This window comes from Oryzias latipes, chromosome 12 (assembly GCF_053564925.1).
Source record: "Oryzias latipes strain Hd-rR chromosome 12, Olatipes_Hd-rR_3.1".
NCBI lineage: Eukaryota > Metazoa > Chordata > Actinopteri > Beloniformes > Adrianichthyidae > Oryzias > Oryzias latipes.
The window spans coordinates 23,098,263-23,120,729 of record NC_136248.1 but is presented as its reverse complement, the minus strand read 5'-3'; the positions used below and the strand labels follow the sequence as shown (position 1 = coordinate 23,120,729).

The 22,467-nt window shown below is 40.0% G+C and overlaps 2 protein-coding genes, 1 long non-coding RNA gene and 1 other non-coding gene across 24 annotated transcripts in view; 2 read left to right on the top strand and 2 right to left on the bottom strand.

Annotated features, from left to right (window-relative positions):
- nedd4l (NEDD4 like E3 ubiquitin protein ligase) overlaps window positions 1–4,264 on the top strand; it is a 43,736-nt gene extending 39,472 nt beyond the window's left edge. For all 18 annotated transcript variants that reach the window (XM_078956386.1, XM_078956385.1, XM_078956382.1 and 15 more), the window contains 5 exons: window positions 43–102; window positions 358–465; window positions 1,462–1,558; window positions 2,341–2,413; window positions 2,494–4,264. In XM_078956386.1, the coding sequence (XP_078812512.1) occupies window positions 43–102; window positions 358–465; window positions 1,462–1,558; window positions 2,341–2,413; window positions 2,494–2,596 (441 nt within the window). In that variant the 3' untranslated portion in view covers window positions 2,597–4,264. The remainder of the gene's footprint in view (window positions 1–42; window positions 103–357; window positions 466–1,461; window positions 1,559–2,340; window positions 2,414–2,493) is intronic.
- Window positions 4,265–4,710: 446 nt separating this feature from the next.
- Window positions 4,711–7,081, bottom strand: LOC144996685 (uncharacterized). The gene is made up of 2 exons (XR_013659543.1): window positions 5,029–7,081; window positions 4,711–4,940 (listed from the first exon to the last, which is right to left on the bottom strand). It is a non-coding gene; the product is annotated as an uncharacterized LOC144996685 (long non-coding RNA).
- Window positions 7,082–8,352: 1,271 nt separating this feature from the next.
- On the top strand, window positions 8,353–8,462 carry mir122 (microRNA mir-122). The gene has a single exon (NR_107148.1). It is a non-coding gene; the product is annotated as a microRNA mir-122 (primary transcript).
- An 897-nt stretch (window positions 8,463–9,359) lies between these two features.
- alpk2 (alpha-kinase 2) lies at window positions 9,360–22,296 on the bottom strand. 4 transcript variants are annotated; one of them, XM_078956374.1, is made up of 12 exons: window positions 22,204–22,296; window positions 16,602–18,432; window positions 13,958–15,353; window positions 13,723–13,870; window positions 12,611–12,735; window positions 12,482–12,526; window positions 12,105–12,406; window positions 10,575–10,663; window positions 10,286–10,503; window positions 10,162–10,210; window positions 9,878–10,074; window positions 9,360–9,453 (listed from the first exon to the last, which is right to left on the bottom strand). In XM_078956374.1, exons 2-12 carry the CDS (start codon window positions 18,297–18,299, stop codon window positions 9,446–9,448), a joined length of 4,275 nt encoding a protein of 1,424 aa, XP_078812500.1. In that variant the 5' UTR covers window positions 18,300–18,432; window positions 22,204–22,296; the 3' UTR covers window positions 9,360–9,445. The 4 variants fall into 4 exon arrangements, with proteins under 4 accessions (XP_078812500.1, XP_011479976.1, XP_078812501.1 ...); XM_011481674.4 differs by lacking the exon at window positions 9,360–9,453 and having other exon boundaries at window positions 9,713–10,074; XM_078956375.1 differs by lacking the exons at window positions 9,360–9,453; window positions 16,602–18,432; window positions 22,204–22,296 and adding an exon at window positions 15,650–15,761 and having other exon boundaries at window positions 9,713–10,074.
- Window positions 22,297–22,467: the final 171 nt, after the last annotated feature.

Here is a 22,467-nt window from a genome sequence, read left to right as displayed (position 1 = left end):
TAAAACATGATGTTGACAAAACTGCTTTTGTTTATTTTCCAGGGCTTCACTGAGCTCATCCAGATTGATCTGATCAAGATCTTTGATGAAAACGAGTTGGAGGTGAGGAGGCCTTGCTGCTGGTTTCAAAAGCTGTTTTTTGAACAATGAATTTACAACAAAAATATATATACATATAAACATAGCAAAGAATCTGATGTGCTTCTAGGCCCTTAAATTACAGATGATGATTTTTGTTTTGTAATTTGTGTATAAATGATCAGAGACTAATAAGACTGCGTAGAATATTAATTTAAAAGTCAACCGTTCTTTCATTTGAAGTTTTGGCATCTTTTTGTCTTCTGCTTCTGTGTGTAGCTGCTCATGTGCGGTCTGGGCGATGTTGACGTCAACGATTGGAGACAACACACTGTTTACAAGAACAGCTACTGCCCCAACCATCCAGTCATTCAGTGGTTCTGGAAGGTCTGTTACATCTAAATATCATGAAGTCATAAAGCCATGCATCCAAAAGCATACACGCCACATGCAGCTGCCTCTCATCCAAAAGCATCTTTTCTGCTTTTGGATATTTGACAGCCTTCCAGCTTAATTTAACAGAGTTAGGGTTAGGAAGCGCTCCTTCAGGATGAAAGTTTCCCTGCAGTCGTGCTTTTGTCCATCTGACTCCGGAAAGGTTTGCTGGCCTCATTTTTGAAGATCAAAGTCTGTTTGGACACACAGACTTGTTTGCTCTGATGAAAGAACCTAAACTGTTACCTCCACTGCTTATTATCTTGACTTGAGCATTGACACACTCGTGCACATTGAATGCACCTCTGTTTGAATGTGAACTGCTAGTTTTTGTCTCAGTAGAACACGGTGACCCAATTCATGTCCATGTGATTCTGTTAGAGGCTCAACCAGTTGCTGTTTTTAATGCACTCAAAATGGAGTTCACTGAATTTTACTGCGGCTGCACTTCACAGGAAACCACAGCTCAAACAAAGTGGTGTAACTTTACTCAAAAAAACAAAACAAGGTGCAAATAAAAAGATAAAATAGCCTTTGTAAATACTAAACACACAGTAGTTCTGGGTCAAGGGTCAAAATGGAGGTTACATTTCTGAGTTCAGTTATGTCCGCAAACTTTTAAGTTGAAACTTAATGTTTTTAGTTCAGTTCATTTACTAAGTTCTTAATAGGCTATAAATAACTAGGATCTGCTAAAGGAGGTGCTCCAGCTACACGTTCCACTTTTAGAGGATTTAGTGTATTTACAGTAAAATGTCAGTAAAATGATCAGGGTTTTTCTGTCTCACTGAATATTATTAAACCAGTCTATACACCGGTACTACAACATGTATGCATGCTATAATAAGGCAGAGAGGAGAAAACTTTCTGTTTCAACCTTTAAAGCATTCTTTTGAAAAATATTTAGAAATAATCCTTGTCAATCGTTTGGCCATCTTGTGTTTTTAGGTCGTCCTGCTAATGGACGCTGAGAAGAGAATCCGCCTCCTGCAGTTTGTTACAGGAACATCCCGGGTTCCCATGAATGGCTTTGCTGAGCTTTATGGTATAAACATCACACAATAATGTTAGCTTTCTATAACCTATAGTTATGAGAATGGGCAGCTTTTTGTGTTCTGGCAAATTTAATAAATATTATTTAGATAGATAGATAGATAGATAGATAGATAGATAGATAGATAGATAGATAGATAGATAGATAGATAGATAGATAGATAGATAGATAGATAGATAGATTTGAATGAATTTCCCTTGGGATCAATAATAATAACAAAATCCCAGTGTTCCCTCGTTTATCACGGGCCAAACGTTCTGAAAAAGAACTTGCGATTGGTGAAATCTGCAAAATATGCATCTTTATAATAATTCTAGATGTTTTAAGGCTGGAAAACGTCTCACTACACGTTTAATACTCTTATCTGACATACATGAACAATTCCACACTTTACTCTCTTGTTTAAGACGTCTCAAAGTTCAGACCTTTGAAGAAAAATGAACCCAGTATTGGAGATTAAAAATAAGATCCGCATGTGATCTATGACTTTTGTAGATTTGGCAATTTGCATGCACTCTGTACAAAAGACATGGCACAGAGGGGATTGATTGACAATAGTCTATCTCAGGACGCAGAGCAATGCGCTTAAAAAAAGAAAAGGATGCGTAATTGTACAGAAAAAATCAGCGAGACCGTGGATTGCAGTATAGCGAGGGAACACTGTAATTGCTAATACTCTTTTCAAGCTTTTAAACACAAATTCTGATAGGAAAAGAAACTTTAAGTAGCTCACCAAAAAAATGGTGTCGGTCATTGTTTTTCCACTGCTGCAGGCTCTAATGGACCACAGCTCTTCACCATTGAGCAGTGGGGAACACCAGATAAACTACCAAGGGCTCACACATGGTTTGTCCCAGCTGCACTGAATCTCTTCTTTAACTTGTAATAAAAGCTTTTTGGTAATGTGATGTTCTGTTTTCCCCTAGTTTCAACCGCTTGGATCTGCCTGCCTATGAATCATTCGAGGACCTGAGAGAGAAACTCCTCATGGCTGTAGAGAACGCTCAGGGGTTCGAGGGGGTAGACTAAATGTCAAAATTGAGGCCCTGGGGAGAAGGAAAAATCAGCTGCTGTTGCAGTTTTGCGTGAGCATGTTGTCCTTTAATGCCTGACCGTGCACCACCCTTACAGCATGGTGGCTTGAGACTGTACAGTGACTTGTCCCGCCAATATGCCTACATAGTCATTTTTTTTTAGATCTTTTCAGTGCGGATAGGTGACTCCACAAAACTGCCAGGGAAAGAAGAAGAACACTTCTCGGCTGAAACCTCTTTTCCTCTTTGAGCTGGCCCTCAAAAACACAGTTCCCTCCCTCTCTTCTCCCTCATCCTGTGAAAATCTACAGTGCTGGAAAAAATTTCATTTCAACAATTCTTTCACTATAGCACAGTGTTTTGGGCAGCCTTTAAAGGAAGGGTTTTGTTGTTGTTTTTTGGCATGGCCTTAACCCGGCTACCTACATGCACTACTTTTCAACAACAAAAAATGCAATGGCACTATGAAAACTACTCTTTCAAATCTTTAGACCAACACCAGATTACCTTAGGAATGCTAGCCAATCCCGTGTCAGGACATCGGCCACGCCCTTTTGTGAGCCTTGTTTGTTACCTGATCAGTTGTTGCCACCACAGCCTTTTTTTTTAAGTCACTGAGGAAAAATGTAACAACGGGGTAGCAAATATTCCCTCAACTTTTTGTTTTCAAATACATAGATGAGTATATAGATATTGTTTTGTCAACATGGAAAATATTTTCTTTTATCATTTCTATAACTCTTACAGGAAAGTACTCTGTGTATTTGTACTGATGAACAACGTCCTTCTTCACTATTTTGGCAGGTCTGGCAGGATGTCCATGTTACAGTCATAGCAAATGTGCTTGATAGGATGTTTTTTTTTGTTTTGTTTTCTTGTAGTGCTTTGAAAGCAGCATGCTAGTGTACCTGGTGTTTGCTTTAACTTCATACTAATTTAAGTGTAAGGGGTCTAAAGGTTGTGAAGGTGAAAACTAAAACCGGGGAGTTACTCTCATTACTTAATGCCTGGTGATGTTCATAATGCTGTAAATTGTTTTTGGAAAAGAAAAAGAATTTTAAGTTCCTTCATGATATATAAATATATGTATGTATTACATTTAACAAAAGTATTATTGATCAGCGTTGAAATGAGGCTGTGTGTGTGTGTGTGTGTGTGCGCGCGTGAGTGTATGAGAGAAAAGCTGTGATCGCCACCGACTATAAAGCAGCACGTTTCTTACAAAGATAATGTGTGTCTTTATTATGTTCTTTCTCATTTTCTAACACCACTGAACCTAAAGGGCACTTTATAGATCACTCTGAGGTCATGCTGCCTGATGTTTATCTTATTTACTTGAATGTGACTCTTTTTGTTTGTTTGTTTGTTTGTTTGTATTTCATTCAGAGCACTCACTTGGTGCAATATGAAAACTGTAAATCTGGACTGCTGCTATAGAAATGGTAAAGAAATGACTTTGTAATCTTCACTTTTCTCTATATTTTCCTTGTGCTCCTGTTTGTAAAATTCACACTCTTGACTGACTCTTCAAGTTCATTTTTATTAAGTAATTTCTTTTTTTTTTAATGATCAAAAATTGTTTTCATTGAAAGATTTCTTCAGTTTTCTGCATTTCTTTGTGGTTCTTACAATTTCAGTCCAATAAAAACAAAATTTCTCACTGTGTTGTTTTAATTCATTGATAATTGTTTTTAGAACTTTTAGCACTAAAGCGACATTTAAGCTGCATCAGGAGGATTTTTTATCCTTTTTTTTTCCAAGAGCAAAGTTCCAGGGATTTTAGTAGTTTAATTAAAACCATGGATGAAAAGGAATGAAAGGAGATAATAATAATACAATAATTTATTCAAAATTTAATACTATGTAATTGTTTTAAAAAATGTAATTAAAATGAAAGTTTTCTAAAAAAAAATAAAACTATGAATTTGTTTCTGTTTTCAAATTTAACCCCTGATCATGATGTTTTACTCAGCTGAATTTACTTTTTCTCCCCCCAGCAAATGGGAGAATCAACATTTTTTTTATTCATTTTTGATAAGAAGTTGCTTTCTGCCAAAAGGAATTGCCCAGGTCGGTGTAGAGCAGGTCCGGAGATCATCAGGGTATTCCTTTCTGGGGTAAATACTACTTTTTTCATGGTAGATGTGTCACAGGTGACGAGTAAATTGGTAGCAGGCTGATGGAAGCTTTGATTAAAAAAGGTCTTCTACGTCACCTCAGAGCCACGGTGGGGGCTCGCCTCGCAGGTGAGCACCTGGTGGTGGGACCCCTCGCCATTGGACCTGGCTAGGCTCAGCCCAAGAAGTCAACATGGGATTCCTTTTTAGTTGGGCCACCATCTACAGAAAGGATCATAAAGGGATTGTGTTCAAGGGCAGGTTTCCCAACCCATGGATATGGAATATTACCAACGGTACTATGAATCACCTCACTGAATGGGAAAGGGGCTGGGTTTGATGTAGGAGACTGAGCGGCACCACCAACAGATAGCCGGGCTTTCCTCCATGCGGTCTTTGGCTCCAAAACTCAACTCTATGATTACTCTTGGGTTCGCTCAGAAGCCCCCAACTCAGTCAACGTGTGTGTCGAGGTTCACACTGGTGAATAAAAGAGGGTTGTGTCCCAGTGCCTCTGGGTCAGGGACAGCTTTCTTACTGTGGTTTTGGCGAAAAGGTTAGGAAAAAAGCAGTACAGATTGCTCTTTAGGAGTCTCTTGGAAGGGAACTAGAAAGTGTTCTGACCGAGGACTCCACTGTTCTACCGAAAGACTCCCATGCAAGGAGTAAAAACAGTTGCCTTACTCTGAGCCTGAGGGGATTTTAGTGATTGGGCTTCTGTGCCAGACACAGTTTGTCCATGACAAACACCATTTTGAGCACATGGAACTTATAATCCTTATAATTGTTTATAATCCTCAAACTTGCTGTTGGTTTCTGGGGGTAAGGGATATCACTAAGCTGAAAACTGAAAAAGAAGTCCTATGGAGTAGCTGGCTGAGACACCTGAGGCAGGTTACAGGTATCCTCTTTCCAAGCAGCATGCAGCGAGAGCAGCTGCTGAGCCTAAAAAAAAAAATGGTCTGGGAAGAGTCCGAGAAGGGAAGAAAAACTATCAACGAAAATTTGACCAACCATTCAGTGCCTCAGAGGAAAAACGCAGTTCTCTGTCAATATTGTCTAGAATGCAGGTGGGGAGCTGATGACCTTGATGTTGTAGAAAGGTGAAAAAATACTTCTTATTCACTTGTGAAAGATCACTTGAATCCCGTCGACAAAGTGGAGGCTAAGGATGCAGGTGTGGGCAGTCTATCACCTAGGTCCCCCTGGCGTCAACAAGGAAGTTCTGCCCACACACAGCTAACTGGATTTTTCTCTTTTTCGAACCATTCTCTGTAAAACCTAGAGGAGGTTGTGTGTGAAAACTCCAGTAGATCAGCAGATTCTTAAATACGAAGACCAGCACCAACAACCACATCCGATCGTCTTGACCATGTCTACCTGCCTGCATCCTTTGAGTTGCTGCCATGTGATTGGCTGAATAGAATTCAAATCAATTCAATTTTGTTTATATAGCCCAATATTACAACTGTCATCTCAATAGGCTTCATACCGGTAATTGTATAAGAACATAACATTGATCATAAAAAATAGTAGGTAATTGCTAAACTAAACTAAACAGATTAAGCTAAACTGGACAACCAGTTAGAAATGTGTGTTAACTAGCAGTTGGACATGTGTGCCTAACAAAGTGACCAGTGAGTATACATGTGTGCTAGAAAAATAAGTCTAAAGTTCAATAGAATTCTATTTTGATTCATATTTTTTGCATCTTAATTGTTTTTTTTTTAATTTGCCAATATTTTGCTTTTTGAATTATTCTAGGATTCAATGTACACAAATTTCCTGTTAATTTCTGTTTTTTTGCTTTTTATTTTTTAATCATGAGATGACTGTATACTCCTCAGGGAGAAACAAGCAAATTTGAGGTCAATAAGTGGAAGTTAAATTATATAAATAATTCATATTTTATGTACTCCTTTTGTTTTCCTATTGCTTTCAGTATAGCCTACTTTAAATGAAAAAGCATTTTAGATCCTTAATGTTTATACCTACACAGATGTATTCATAATTTCAATTTAATAAGGGACTATCGTACTGACAGATTTCTTGCCTGATCTCAATAAACTTGAACTATTTCTTAATTTAATGTTTAAAATATTATCTAAACTTCAACATGTGTTTTAATTATCTCATTCCCCCATTAATCCTTTGTTTTTTCTTTATATTGCATCTGTAGGAAGGTTTTCCATATGCAGATTACTTTTCTATGTGTCTGTGTTTGAACCCCAATGAGATTAACCATAATCTCTTTCTGTCTTGCTATCGTGTGCATGGAGTGGCGTGGTGAAGGGACCTCAGTTCATTCACACACGCAATCTAAGAGTTATCAGCTCCAAGGACGAGCAAATAGAAGCCACCCGGCCAGTCCGGGGACATTTTATCACGCCCTTGTACCTTCCATCTGGTCACAAACAAAATCGAGAGCCAACCTGTCTTCAGGTCTAAAATAATCCCAAAAAAGTTCATTTTAAAGAATACAGTCTGTATATCCCTGCGTTTTATTCCAAGATGGCCTTGACCTGATAATTTACTTTCAGCTTAAACAAAATATAACATTCATTGAAAAATAAAAAAGAATAACTTGTAAATCTTAATTTACTAAACACAAGCATAACTTCAAATGGCTCATTAAAGAAAATTAGACAGACAAAATTGAAAAGTAGTGATAATGGCAAAAAAAAGAGAAATTTTGCAAGCATAATCATTTATGTCTTGTGATAAGAGCTTAGGGTCAAGATTTTTTTTTTAAGCTTTTAAATATTTTCTGAGGAAAATTTGTATCTAATCTGTAAATAACTTGTTATTTTTTGCTTTAATGTCTCTTTTTTTCCTTATCACTACAATCCAAAGTGCATATTTATGTTGATTGTTACTCTAAAGTTCCCTAAACTATGTCATGTTCAGTAAAATTCTGACTGGGGCACCTTTTTTGGGTCTCCCCTTCCTCCTCCCTTCAACCCTTTCTTCTGGTCAGGGTCGATCAATACTTCCCTCGTAGCTTATCGCTAATGTGCAACTGGCTGTTTGTCCTAACTTTGCTCTGTCTACATAAAGGCATGGACAGGACAGCTCCTAACCCAAATGTATCACGGATCCCTTCATGATCCCTGCTGCTGCTGACCCACTGCTGGACTTAAATCTAAGTTTGCCCCAACGCCAGGAACCAAGAGCAAGAGACTGGCAACTGAGGATGAATGAATGGAAGTGGAAAAACAAACGGTAAGTAGGTATCACCCCCCCCATTTAGGTCTTTAAAGGCTTTTTTGTGCCATCTATAAGGATTTTAGATCAACAAAAAGTGAAAGTAGAATTAGATAGGATCTGAGTCAAATTTGTTATGGAAGGATCTTTCCCACAAATGTTTGAGGTGCTGCAGCTGCATTCGTCCCAACAATCCGTAAAAGTTTGACGTGGATGGACTTTGGACATGTTGGATAAGCCGAAAGTATTTACTTGGCACCACTTTTTCCAAGCTTATCTGATAGCTAGACTAAACCTGAGCACAAAAACACATTGGTTAAAGCTGTGAGTTTTTACTCAGCTCTCCCCTCACTGAATGCACACATTCTGTTTTTTGTTTCCTCCAGGTCACCCATCAATCCACCCCAGCTTGTTTTATCCTCTGCACCCTGCAGCAAACCTTGTCCTCCAGAGCTGTGGAGTGTGACAATGGTGTTTGTTTCCTGCCTATCAAACGCCATTATCACACTAAATAGCTACAGTGTGAAAAAGCCTCAGTTTGTCACTTCTTCTTCCTCTATTTGGATCCCTCTTTCTCTCTTAGTCACACGTGTGTCACCAACGTCCGCCTTTATTCACTCAGTGAAGTGGCGAGCATGTGTCTGAGCGCATCAGAGGTGGCGACAGAACGGGACACGTTACACCGCTGCAAAAAAAGCGAGGATGGAAATAGACATAAAGTGTGTTGAAACATGATGTGACGACTCTGAGTGTGACCCAATTTTTTCCCCCCATTTGAGGTGCTAGTGTGATCCAGGAGACCAATGGATGCAGGGAAAGATCAAAAAGTATCACACATGATGACATTTTAACACTTAAAGATGCCATTTAATTCAAATATTGAATCTCTGTGACAGTAAAAACATTAATAAACAGCATTTATTTTGGTTTGTGGCTTCAGTTGATTTAAATCATTCATGTTTTAATTTGTGTGTGGAAAGTTGTGTGATTTTTTTTCATCTTTGTTCTGTTTTGTGACCATTTGAGCTCATTTAACCCTTGTGCTATCTTAGATGACCCCACCCTTACTTTGACGTGTTCTCCCTACCATGACAAAGGTGGATAAAGGTGGAAAGATTTCATGTAATCCATGGACACCAGTGAAGATCACAAATCATTGAAGAAAAATAGGATCAGAGCACTGTCTAGTGGGTCTAGATGACCCAATTCCCAATGTTAAAGTGCCTAGGATAGCACAAGGGTTACATGGTAAACGTGACAGCCAGTGTAGTTAAATGGATGCCATTCTTCAAAGAATTAATGGATGTCATGTGAGGGTTCATTTACTTTGACATTTCATGTGCACTTATTGCCAAACACCCGCATAAATATAGCAGAGGTCTTTGAAATGTCCGACATATTTGACTTGTGTTACTAAAATAAAACCCAACGCTAGTCTTCACTATTCTCCTTTAATAGAATCAAAACAATTTTAATGAGCTTAAAAAGTACAGTGTGCTTATCTCCAAAATATAAAAGTGAGCTCATTTTCCTGAAACATAAACAAAAAATTAAATATCAGAATATTCTTATTCTGCAAGATTTACTGTATTTTTTTTTTACCGAGCACAGTAATAGTACCCACCCATATAAACATATTTAAAAACAATTAATTAAATCAATTAAAGGTCCATTAATTTAATGAACTAAGTAAAAAATAACAATCTGTAATTCAATATTCCTGCGTACCATCAAGCAGTCTAAGACATCACAGTTCAACTTTCATTCAAAAGTCATTTGGACAAACAAAAGTCACCAGATGACAAGAAAATAAACCAATAAAACACTTATAAAACCTTTCAAGTCTTCATCCCAATAATCATAAAATCTGCTCACTTTTAACTCATAAAGCTAACGATGCAGAGTCCAAAAAAATAGGGGAGTGACCCACTTTTCTCCCTCCTACTGGGACTTGCCTTTGACAGTCGGCCCGAATGTTTTCTTCTTGGGTGCAGCAGGTGGTTTGGGTTTGTTTTTTGGAGCAGCCGCAGGCTTCTTAGCCTTTGGCTGTATGGACTTGAGCCCCAGGATCTCACAGAACTTGTTGCACTGGTGCAAAGCTTTGAACTGGTCAATGAAGGAGGTGGAGCAGTTTCCTTTGAAGCCTTTGTATCTGCAAAGAAAAAAAAGGGTCGCTTCTTTCCACTGTTTAGCATAATTAACCCCAGATTTAAAAAAAAAAGGGATTACAGAAACTCACCCTTTCTTACAGGTAGCTATTCCCACATCTGTAAGCTTCATGCCCACTCCTGACAATAAACCACGCCAGATTGTGACATTTTATAGCAAAATTTCATTCATACTTGTGTGAGTTTGTTTCTGACCTTGCATGTCAGTAACCAGCAGGTTGCCATCAGTCTTCTCATAAACCCAGTGTTGGAAAGCACAACATTTCTGTCCCGCTTCCGAGTCCCGCCTCATCAGGTTGATCTCTTTGCCGTCCTTGATTGAGTACTTGACAAAGTCACCGATCAGCTCCTCCTCCAGCGTGGCATAGGGGATTTCGTTGGACGGACGGTGGACCAGGTAGATGGGAATGATTCTGAAGTGAAACAGAGGGCCGTCAGATAAAGAGTTTGGATCTGCTCCAAGGAGGTCTTAGCTGTCACTCACTCTGGGACGTCTCCAAATGCTTGAACAGATTTGGCTGCCGTGGTGTACGCTTTGATGTACTCCCTTGCCGTGTTCTGCACCTGACACTCCTGCCAAGCAAAGACCCACGCATGTTAGGCTTTGTTTTGATATCAGACAGTATTTGCCTTCAGCAAGTCAAAGCAAAATACTTGTTTGAGCTATCTTAGTTTAATATGAATATATAAACACAAGAAAGAAAAAAACTTAAATCTACAAAATTTAAAAAAATAAGAAAGCTGACCTTGAGATGAACAATCTACAGGGTAAAGACAAGTAAATACATATTAAAATAGAAAAAAAATCTGTTCTGTTTTAAATAAAGCAAAACTGGATCACAAATCTCTCCACACTTTATATTGTGCATTGATATTTTCTTATTGCATAAAAGTTTTGGAGGAATAATAATTATAAATCAACCTTACATTCACTTTCAATGCATCACAAAAGCAATATGAATTATTCATATAAGTTACCTTGATCACATAAACAACTCGTTTTTATAGTGAAAAGGACTCAGACTTTGTGATTTGGTGGAACACAATGCAGCTTAAATGATATTCAAAGAAGAAAATAATTTATTAACAAAAAATATTCATTAAAAAGAGAGGAACAATAGAATATCAGGGAGAAAGGTACATTCATCATGCACAAGGACACCCAAACAAAAATGGTTCTGTTTGGCCATGTGTGGAGCAAGGCAGGAGCACATTTGTCCTAAATGTGTGTCGGATGTCTCCGTGTGTATGTTTCTATGTGTATAAGCATCTACATGTGTAGTAATATGTTTGTATACGTGTATCTGAAACTGAATGTGTGCTAATTAGAGAGGGAACAGGACTATTATAGTGGTGCACTGGATTTAGTTATAAACTTGGTTTAGAACAGGGGGGATGAGACTTTATAAGAATTTTACTTCTTCTCACCCCCTTTTGGACATTTTTCTTGTGAGTGTTTTTTTTAATCTAGTTCTATTTTTCCTTTTAAAGTATTTGTCTTAAATGCAATATAATTATCAACATCATCAAGTAACTGACAATCCTGAAAGTTATTTAAGTCTAAAAATAGCTGAAAAAATAGTGGAAAAAACCCCCATCCACATCAATCCAAAGCCGTATAACATGATGATCCACAACAGGCACAGTTTTGAGTTATGTGATGTTAGTTCTGCTGGCAGGAATGACCTTCTGAAGGAGATTCAGACTGCAGGTCTCTTAAGCAGAGGTTTCATAGATACCATTTGACCTTTCCTGGCATTTCTCCTTTCATATCTATTCCTGTATTCTTATTCAATTGTTAAGCAGCTCAACAATGTTTTTTCATATAGTGGTACTTACTTATACAGACCCTCTCCAATAATTAGAATATCATGGAAAAGTGGACTAATTTCCATAATTCCATTCAAAAATGAAACTTTCATAAAATGCATAGATTCTGGACCAATTTCTGTGTTTATCTTGTTACATGTAAACCTTACAGTACGATGGATCCTAAATCTATTTGGTCCCTTACCTCCACTGCCAGATCAAAGTTCTTCTGAACAAGTTCGTTGTTGTTGTTGGTCCCGTAGCTTAAAGAGTTGTGTACCTTCAGCACACAGGAGTCTCCTGGCACTAACAAAGGTATCTGGCCTGCCTGCATCTTGGTCCGGAAAGCCCGTCGATGCATCCCCTCCCCAAAATGAACTTTTTCTGTGACAATGCTGATGGGATGTTGCTCTCCAAAATATTGGTCTGATAAGAAATCCTCTTTAAACAGCAGCCTTGAACAGTGAGCGTCCTCTTCTTCACTGCACACTTCCACAGCTGGAGCAGCTGGGAGAAGATACAAAGACAGTGTCATCTGCTGTTTACCGTGAGCCCGACTGCTAGGAAATGATTACTACTCACATGGAGTCGTTTTGGGAGAAGTGGGAATGACGATCTCACTGAGAACTGAAAAAACAAAAACAAAGAGGAAGCAACTATTTGAAATTCTTCTATGTTGGGTCATTTTAAAAATAGCTTGTTTTCCTTTACCTTCATATGTGAGCAGGTAGGTGAGTGTAATGAATCCCTGTGAGCTGACCCGGCACTCATACTTGCCCAGATCTTTGTGAGAAGCATTGGTGATGATCAGGGACACCCGACTGTCATCCCCAACACTAAAGGGAAAAGCAAAGAGTCACAAAGTCAGGATGCACTGAAAAAAAATAATAAAGACACAGCCAACGACAGGTGATCTGCACATTTCAACCATATAGTTGATATTTTGGTAATATCTTTTCAAGGAAATAACTGATTTCATTGCATTTTAAAAAGCTATCTTAAGTCAAAATGACATTTTCAATGTCCACCTTCAGGTAAAAAAGGCTGCCGCAGCTCTATGTGATTTGAAAAGCGGAATATTTATAAATGAACACAGCAGAAATTGGACTTTGATTTAGGTTTACTAATTTACTATAAAAGGACTAAAAAAGGTTTTCAGAAAACTGAGAAAAGCTTTTAAAACCATAATAATACAAATAAAGACAATAAACGGAAATCAGTTGGATTTAGAACAGTAAAATTCAAACTGATGTTAGATAAACAAGAGTCGCTTCGTTGATTTTTTTCCCCCTGATGAGTTTAAAATATTTTGTTCAGAACGTTGTTTGTGGAGCTCTGATTTGAAAAAAACTCACATGTATAATTTTTAAAGTTGATTTCAAGAAAAACTGCATATGAAAAAAGTCAAATTAATATTAGATGTGAAGAAAATGTTGAGTTTCCACCTTGTGGGAGGTTTGAGTCATGTTTTGAAACCTGTACTGTTTTAAAAACTCTTAAATTTATGGCGTGAATGAAAAATACACAAATGTGTTTTGTAAAACAGGTGGGGGGGGGGGGGGGGGGCACACCAAAATTGAGGAATACAATATCATCATTGGAATGGGCAAGTTTAAAGAATTTGCTGAAAGGACGGGTAACGGGATACTTGAGGAAATATGAGCGACAGAAGAGATAGATATGGACTGCTGCAGATGTTGTAAACAAGGATGTTTTAGAAACAAGATACTGACTCTGGTAAAATGTAACTAAATATCAATTACTGCAAGGCTTACTTTTTAGGGTAGTGTAAATTCATGTAAAATAAAAAAAACAAAAAAAACCTTCTCTTGATCTCAGACAAGGTGGTCCCGTCCCGGCTCCAGGTCACGGTGGAGTCAGAGAGGCCCGTGTCAAGCTGACACCACAGACACAGGCTCTGAGGGTCCTCACTCACCGATTCTGCATGGATGGGCTGCAACACTTTGGGCTCTGCAGGAATATAAACGTATTCATGAATTTTTTGTGTTTAAATGGAGAAATGGTATGCAGGAAAGTGGTGCTGTGAGCGTTTCTCACCTTCCTTTTGTGGGGTTTTCTGTTTGACCACCTCACTGTATGCCTTTTTTTGAGATACTTGAGCCTGCTCTTCTTTTTCTTTCACTAAGTCATCAAACTCAAGTAATTTGGATTTCAATTCACTGGGCACCCGGCCAAACTCCTCTCCTGCCAGGCGCAGCCTTTTTATGACTTCATCGTTAGTTGGGCTGCTGATGGTTTTTGATGGAAGGTGTTTTTGATCTGTGGGATGCTGAGGCGTTTCTCCTTGCAGCTCTGGAGCCTCCACCTGCTGACCTTTCTTCTCAGCCTTAACCACATCCTTAGGAGCTTTCTCCGCTTTGGCAGCCAGTTTAGCCTCAAACATATCAATCCTCCCCTTTGCCGTTTTTGGTTTTGCTCCATTTTCCTGCTCAGGAAAAGACTCCCCTCTGTTCTTTAGTGTTGCATTCTGGCCATGCTTCTTTTTCTTCTTACTGTGCGACTTGCCTGCACCCTTCTCAGTCCTCACAGCGGCTTCAATCACCCCTTTATCCTCCTTGGTCTCAAGCCCAGCTTGACTGTTCTCAGTGGTGTAAGCAGGACGACTTTCTTGATGCTGGGTGAGAACATGGTGAGATATGTTCTCCTGCATTGTAGCAGTCTGCGAACCATGATGATGGCCGGTCGATTTCTCCTTTTTGGATCGTGCTTTTACCTCTGAGGGGTTCTTGTGAGTTTTATGAGGCATTTTCAGCTCAAATTGTGGTTTTGCTGTCCTCTGAACAAACGGGTCATTCAACTCTAAAGTGACAAATGCGATGCGGTCCTTATCTGAGACTACAAATCGGTCTGCAGAGATGGTATTTTGATCTCCTCTTAGATAACTGATCTCTGGTGTGACTTTTCCTGCAGCGAGGAAAGACTCGTATAGGTCCCACACTGGTGGATTCTCTGCTGCTTTTATTGTCTTCTGCTGCCTTTTATGAATCAACCCTGCGTCACCTTCTTGCAATGGCTCGTAGGTAATTCCATCTAGCGTTTGGCAGAGTGTGCACTGTTGTACGTGATCAGCAGTGAGGCTGTCGCTGAGAGACCTTCTGATCTGCTCTCCTTCCAAATAGCTGTTTGTCTGACACCCAGAGGAGTGGCTACTATCGAGAGAAGCAAACGGTATGAGAGACTTTAAAGTCCCCAGTTGAGGCTTCACCTGTACCGCTCCATCAAGGTCTGAAACAGCGTCAAACCAAACACGTGCTCGCAGCTCATGTTGTGCGTCCACATCTGGTGTGTTCGAGTCGATCAGATGGTGCGTGGCGGGGCAGCTGACATTTGTTGAGGACTTGTTTCCCTCACCTTCGACCTGCGGTGCCACTGCAGAGCTCAGCCGGGGGAAACCGCTTTCCTCTGTCACTTGACACAGTACATCTCCAAATGGCTGGCAAAGAGAAAAAGACAGATCAAAGCTGAAATATTGACAAATTTGTAAAAAAGTGCACCTTTCAGACACAGACAAAGGCAGAGATGTCATCAGAATGGATGAATACAAATAAATAAATAATAATTAAAACAGTCTTTTGGGCCAATTTTCTACTCTTTTACTTTATAACACGTACCTTTCTATGGAGCCAAAAAGCAGACGTTTATGTAACACCATGCTTCTATATCCACTCACACAGTCCATATGTCCTGCATGCAACAAAACCCTCACTGTTACAATCACAGCACACCAACCTAAACCAGGGGAAGCAGTCCTTTCGGCCCGAGGACCTGCCCACGTCCTGATCTCTGGTTTTTAAGGGATATGCAGCCGGAGAGGGCGTGTTAAAGGGCGCAAACAGGAGGCTGAGCAGGGGGGGGGGGTCATGTTACAGTCCTCAGCTGTGCTGTCCTCTCACCCCTCCATCCTGACACATCACAGATGCGTGCTATTATCATTGAACTCCCAGCTATTATTAGACGCCTTTTCTGTCTGTCAGAAGTCTTTTTTCTCAGGCCCTCCTCCAGCACTCCTCCTGTCTGTCAGCCAGAGGACTGATCCCGTAATGCAGAATGAAGGCTCCAAACCAGAGCAGACATGAGTCTCGCGTGATGCGGCACACGCAGGTTTCGCTTGTTTCCCTTTCTCTATTCTGGCTGTCTGTTCTAGTGATGGGATTTCAGTCACGTGTATTTCCTCTGTTCATGCACTGCAAAAACTGAATCATAAGAATAGGGAAAATATTTTGTTCCAAATAAAAAAGAAAAAGGAAGATATTCTAATAAATAAAGTTTTTCAATTTCAAAAATATCTTAGCTTAAGAAAAAAGGTCTTAGTGACTAGTATTTTTTACCTTATAATAAAAAAACCTAATTTGCTAAAAATATTTGCAGATATTTTGCTTATTTAAAGAAAATCTGCCAATGTGGTAAAATTTATTGACTTATTTCTTTCTAAGGGGCCGGTTTTTGCAGTTTGACTGAGTTTGACTGTTTTGCATTGAGGCAGAAGGGATTTCTTCTCCTAACAATGCAAAGGTTGAATATTTCTATCTCATTACTACTCCACATTTTGATTAGAATGTGTGCTGACAGCTACAAGATTTATTTTGTAGGCATTGTTTAAAAGTCAAAAAGTCAGCTTTATTTTTGACCTTTTTGCTAAAAGTTTGTCTGTTTTAACACAGCAAATAATATACCAACATACCTTTTCAAGCTGCAGCTCTCCAGGAACGTTCAAATCTGTTTCTTCCGTTATGTTCAGTGTGATCAGATCATCTTCACCGCTGACAACTCCACCTGCATCTAAGAATGTGATGCCTCCAGCGCCTTGGGCTTCACCTTTGCTGTATTTTCCAAGGGAGACCACCACAGATGGGTGCTGGGGAGCGGGCAGCTCAATTTGAAGAATCTCTGACTCTTCTGACCTCTGTGTGGTGGAAAGCTGATCATAGAAAAGATTTGGTTTCTGGGAGGCCTTGTCGTGGAGTTTGGGTTCTCCAGCTTCAAAGCACAGTGGGAAAGAGCTTTGCCCAGATTGAATGGAGCTCCCAGGGATGCTTTGAGTCTTCAGAAGCTGATCCTGGACTCCCATAGTTTGCTTTGATCCTTCCTGCTCTGTTCTTGTTTCTTGATATTCTTGTGGCGTTTCCAACTCTTCAAAAGTGTCGACTTTTTCTAAGGCCTGTGTCAGAGCATCTATCTCACCCCCTACCTCTGCAAAAGCAGCCGTGAAGTCTCCTGGTGGAGCTTCAGCAAACCCTGCCAGATCTGAGAGAGCGCTTGCCCAGCTATCCACCGATGGCCACCTTTCAATTGGTGGCCCCCAACCTCTGTTGTCATCGCTACACCAGCCAATCCACTTATTACCTTCCAGACTGAAATCTGAAACTTGTGGAGGAACAAACGGGGCACTTAAAACTGAGTGACCTCTTGACATCTCCCAGTAACGGGTCTTGCCCGGAATCTCCTGATTTTCTGCATCCTCATCTGTTAGATACTGACATGCGTCCAGCCAGAGATCATCAGGGCTGTCACAGCGCTGCAGTTGGAGGCTTAAACCAGGATCCACTTCCTTTGATCTAACATTTTTTATAGATATAAAATCCCCCCCACAGGCATTCACGTCGGGGGGGCATAACTCTTTCTCTTGGTCCTCCCCTGACACATCACCCTCTGTGGCTCCTTCCTGGCTAAAGCCACAATGACATTGTGTTTGAATGCCTTCTGAATTACACATGGAGACACATGCATCACAGCTGCAGTTCAGCTGCACCTCTTCTGCTTGTGATAATGGACAGAATTCAGGACACGTAATTCTGAGTGGATCTACAGCTTGGCTCAGAATGAAGTTATGTGGCCCACTTTCAAAACTATAAAGGTCTAACATTGGTGCTAAAGCCTCATTGCTTTCTAAACTGTCTGACTGAGAAGATGCCAACCTCAATAAGGGGGCAGGATGAGAGTTTTTTGGTTCTTTGTCAAAATCCATTGCATCCTCAAATCTGAAGGAAACTTCTCCAGAAGCTTCAGATGCCCAATGTCTGCATAAGGGAGAGAATGAAACTGACGGCTTAGTGTAAGACTCTATAAAAGAGGGATGAGGTGAAACAGGAAGTGTGTGTTCTGAAGAACCTGAACAGCAGCAAGTTCTGCTCTCAACACCTGCTGGTGAAAGTTTTGAGCAGGGCAGAGCACAGCTGGAAGCCTTGGAGCTGGAAGGCAGACATGTTTGCAAGGTTCTCTCTTCAGAGGAAACATTTAACGCTAACTGGTCACTCCATTCAGTCTCTGTTTCTGCTGCATGCTCAGACAAAAAACCAGAATCCTTCCTCGAATCCTCATCTTGAATTTCTGTCAGAGCTGGTTCTGACTGCCTTTGGGTCATTGAGGAGCAGAGATCCATCTAGAGTCCTTTCCCTTTTTTTCAGGAGATTATCGGAAACCCGCCCAGCAGGAACCTTAAAGCAAATCCTTCAAACCCAGGGCTTTTTTGAGTGATACAACACTTCCTCTTCCTGATGCTGGCTTCATTTTACCTGTGAGAACAGTTTATGCTTTAAAACACATGAGAAAGGATATACAGTTCCAAATGACATTAACCTCTCAAGAGTGGACATCATGTTTTTGTTACATTACCTTAGCAGTTAATTCTACACTGTGACTATGTCTGTATGGGGTTAATTCAGATGTTGGTTCAAGTCTTAAAGAGGCTAAATAAATAAAAAAGACAGGTAAATTGTAAATGGAAACTCAAACTTGCTCTGAAACCATCATCTCCTTTAAACTAGTGCTTGTTAATCTGATGACCAATCCAGTGTCATGTTTGCTCTATTTTAGGGCTTTACAAGAGGCCCTTCACGTACCTCTTCAACAGGAAACCTTCCTTTCCTATTCCTCTTTAGCTGATAAAAGAGACTCCAGCTGTTGCTTCAAGGCTTAGTTTCCTTTCTTGAACAGGTTTTTCTTCCTTGAGCTAAATTGCTGCAATACCTATTTTTGTACTGTTTGTTTACATACATTTCCTGCCGGTGAAAACCCACGCATGACTGGGGAGAACATGCAAACTCCACACAGAACGATCCCAGCCAGGTCTTAAAACCAGTCCTTCTTGCTGTGAGGCAAGAGCGCTAACCACTGTGCCACCGTGCAGATCTTTGATGGAGGACAACTATAAAGAAAATTAAGCTCAAAATTGCATTTCTGAGTATTTCTTTCTTCAAATGGTGAATCAGGAGCTGACGTAAAAATTGGGCAGAAAAAAGCTTGTCGGTGTAGGACCTACAACGACAAGCCACAAGCTCCCTCCTCCTCTTCATTCTGATGCATCGCCTTGCAGACGACTAGATCCATGTACGTCTTCATTAATTTCAATGCCCAAGCTGGCATCTGGCTCAAAACTGCCAGGCTGAATATCTCCAATATTGCTCACCAGAATGTAAACAAAAGTACTGGTTGGCGTATTGTGGACCAGTGGTCCCACCCACAACTCAGAGTGGAATTTCTGATGAACTCCTCTGCACTTTCTGCTACTACTCCCTAGAAAACGACACAGGTTTTTTGCTTTTGCCTAATAATAATTTAAAGACCACTAGGAACACTTTTACAACAGATCAATAGATGACTGGAGTGCCTTCAGACATTACTATTGGGCGGCAAATATCCAGAAACTTCTTTTCTGGATGAGCGATGAAAAGGATTCCATATCAAGCTGGATCCAGCTTGAAAGGAAATCTTAAAATTTTTGTCTGCGCTCAATACTGTGTTTACAGCTTCCCCTCCCCAGTGTCCATATCTGCCCTGTGGTGTCCACTTCTTTGAAAATCTGGAGTCAATTCAGGAAACAGTTTGGCCTTATAAATCCTACAGTCCTCACATCAGTCTACAAAAACGGCATCATTCAAACTATGGCACAGGAATGGGATTAAGTCATTCTCTGACTTGCATACAAACAGTGTTTTTTCCTCATTTGAACAACTGTCATAGAAACACGACCTCCCAAATCAGCATCTTTTCCGTTTCTTCCAGATCAGGGACTATGTTGAAAAACAGCTTCCTCATTTTCCAAATCGCCCCCCAGAAACTCTTCTAGATGTGCTTCTTTCCAAAGACCCTTTTGTTAATGGCTGCATTTCAAGCCTATATAAGTCAATTTGGACAGCATCCTCAAAGCCATCCAATACTGTCAAAACTGCATGGGAAGACAGTCTTCACCTTAACATGACGGAACAACAATGGAAGTCAGCATTGTCTCTTGTCCATTTGTCCTCTATTTGCGCCCGCCATAGACTAATTCAGTGCAAGATTGTTTACAGGGTCCATTATACCAACGACAGACTGGCCAAAATACATCCTTCTATTAGTGATGCCTGCAGCAGATGACACCTCTCTCCTGCTAATCATGCCCATATGTTTGGTCATGCCCAGTGCTTGTAGCACTTTGGATAGATATATTTGATACAGATACTCCGTCACACCAAATCCCATGTCTGCAATATTAGGTCTTCCCCCAACTTCAGACATGCCGAGTGCACTGCAGCGGGCCATTGCATTTACCACCTTTATTAGCACCCAGGCTGATCCTGCTGAACTGGAAGTTACCTCGTCCCCCTTCGCATGTCTGCTGGGTCCGTGAGGTGGTTTATAATCTCAAACTTGAGAAGCTAAGGTACTCACTTCAAGGTTCACTCAGGGCATTTCATGAGACCTGAAGCCCTTTCCTACAATAAATGGAATCCTTGACATTTCCTCACAATCTGGAAGCTGACTGAGCACTGGTGCAACAAACGGTCAAAGCTGTTACCCCGGTTTTCTCACTTATTATTATATATTTTATTTCTTCTTTTTGTTTGTTTGTTTGTTTTACATATTTTCTCCATTTCTAAATGCCTAAGTGGTTTACTTATCCCCTTGTTTTTTTATTTTATTATTATTATTATTATTTTTATTATTATTTATTAATTCATTTTCTGTCTGTGTTTGTCCTGGCCTTTTGGAGGTTGTTGATGTGGGTGAGTGGGATGGGTTGACATTTGAGTGTTTTTATTTTTACACAACATTGTCCTTTTTTTGACATCTCAGGTATACACTCTGTATGTCTGTTTAATATAAAAAATGTTCAATAAACAAAGCTATAAAAAAACCCGAATATGATTGGAGTGGGACTTGAAGAAAACGTCATCTCAGCTTTATAAATACTAAATACTAAAGATCTGATCTTTTATGTCACTTCAGCTTCCATACCTCCAACAAAAACAAAAAAACAAAAACGCTATTTAATATTTTTGCCCCCATCGCCTTTCCACTTTCTCCAACTCTCCTGCCATTGGAGAACTGTTGTGTTGAGCATGCATGCTTCAATATTGTTGCAAAACTCCATCAGGTTAGTTCCTCAGATCCATTAATTTTATCTATGAATTTAACCTTGACTTTCACAAATTTAAAAATTCCTCATTTTTAAGCTTCAAACCGTGTTGCTGATCTCATCGTTTGTTAAATTAAAAAAACAACTTCACCTGTTATTTTCTCCTAAACCCCGAATCAATAATTCATCTAGTGTCCAAACATTAACCTCTGGAAGGATTGTTTTGAGCCACTCACCTCTCAGCTTTGAGAGGAATGGGGTCACACATGTGGAGGGCTTATATGAAGTGCTGAAAGAGAAAGCTTCACAGCATGCACCCTGACATATAGGATGGAAGCTGGTGGCAGAGACACTGGAAAATACCAGCGCCTTTTCAACCATGACCTGCGTTTCTCACATTCCAGCCCAGGACACCTGAGTGAGCTTCTGATGTTCAAAACAAGACCCAATCAAATGAAAATAAACAGAAAGGCAGCCTTAAAAAAAGCTAATGGCTAAAAGGAAAAAAAAAACCCACACATGTTGGTGTCAGTGATTGACGTATTAAAAAGCACATGATACATAGAAACGTTGAGGAACAATAAAGCTGTCAGCAGCTGGGCTCAGAAAAGTGTGATGTGGATTCAACTTGAGGGTCTGTGCCAGCACCAAAGAGCCAGCTGGATCCTTTCATCTATTCTGTGTTGGAGTCTGAAAGTATCAGGAGAAAAACTACCATGTTTTCTTAAATCTCAACATTGGAGCTTTGGGTGGGAATTTACATTTTGTCATGCGAGTCAAGCAACGCAACAAAGTGTGTTTCAGTCTCCACCACTACCAACAGATTAAGATCAGACAAACATGACAAAGCCACACAGCTACCGCATGAATCATAGCTGATACTCCAGGCATTAAAACACTTGTTTAGCTCACGAAGGGGATTTCCAGCCATGCAAACAGTACATACCCTTTTCATTGCCGTGTGCTTGAGGATATAGACCTGTGATCTGGGACGTGAGTATGAGCTCAGGCAGAGGCGACAGTATTGGGGTGTGAGTCTATTTTTAGATGTTGTCTCCCCTCAAGTACAAAGTATGTCACCTGATATTGTGGACATGTGCCGATCTTGAACATTTAAAACTGGATATCTATATTTACTGGATGTTTCGGCCTTTAGCCACTGAATTTTGTTTGCAACCAGAGAGATTTAATAAAGGTTTTTGATCACTGA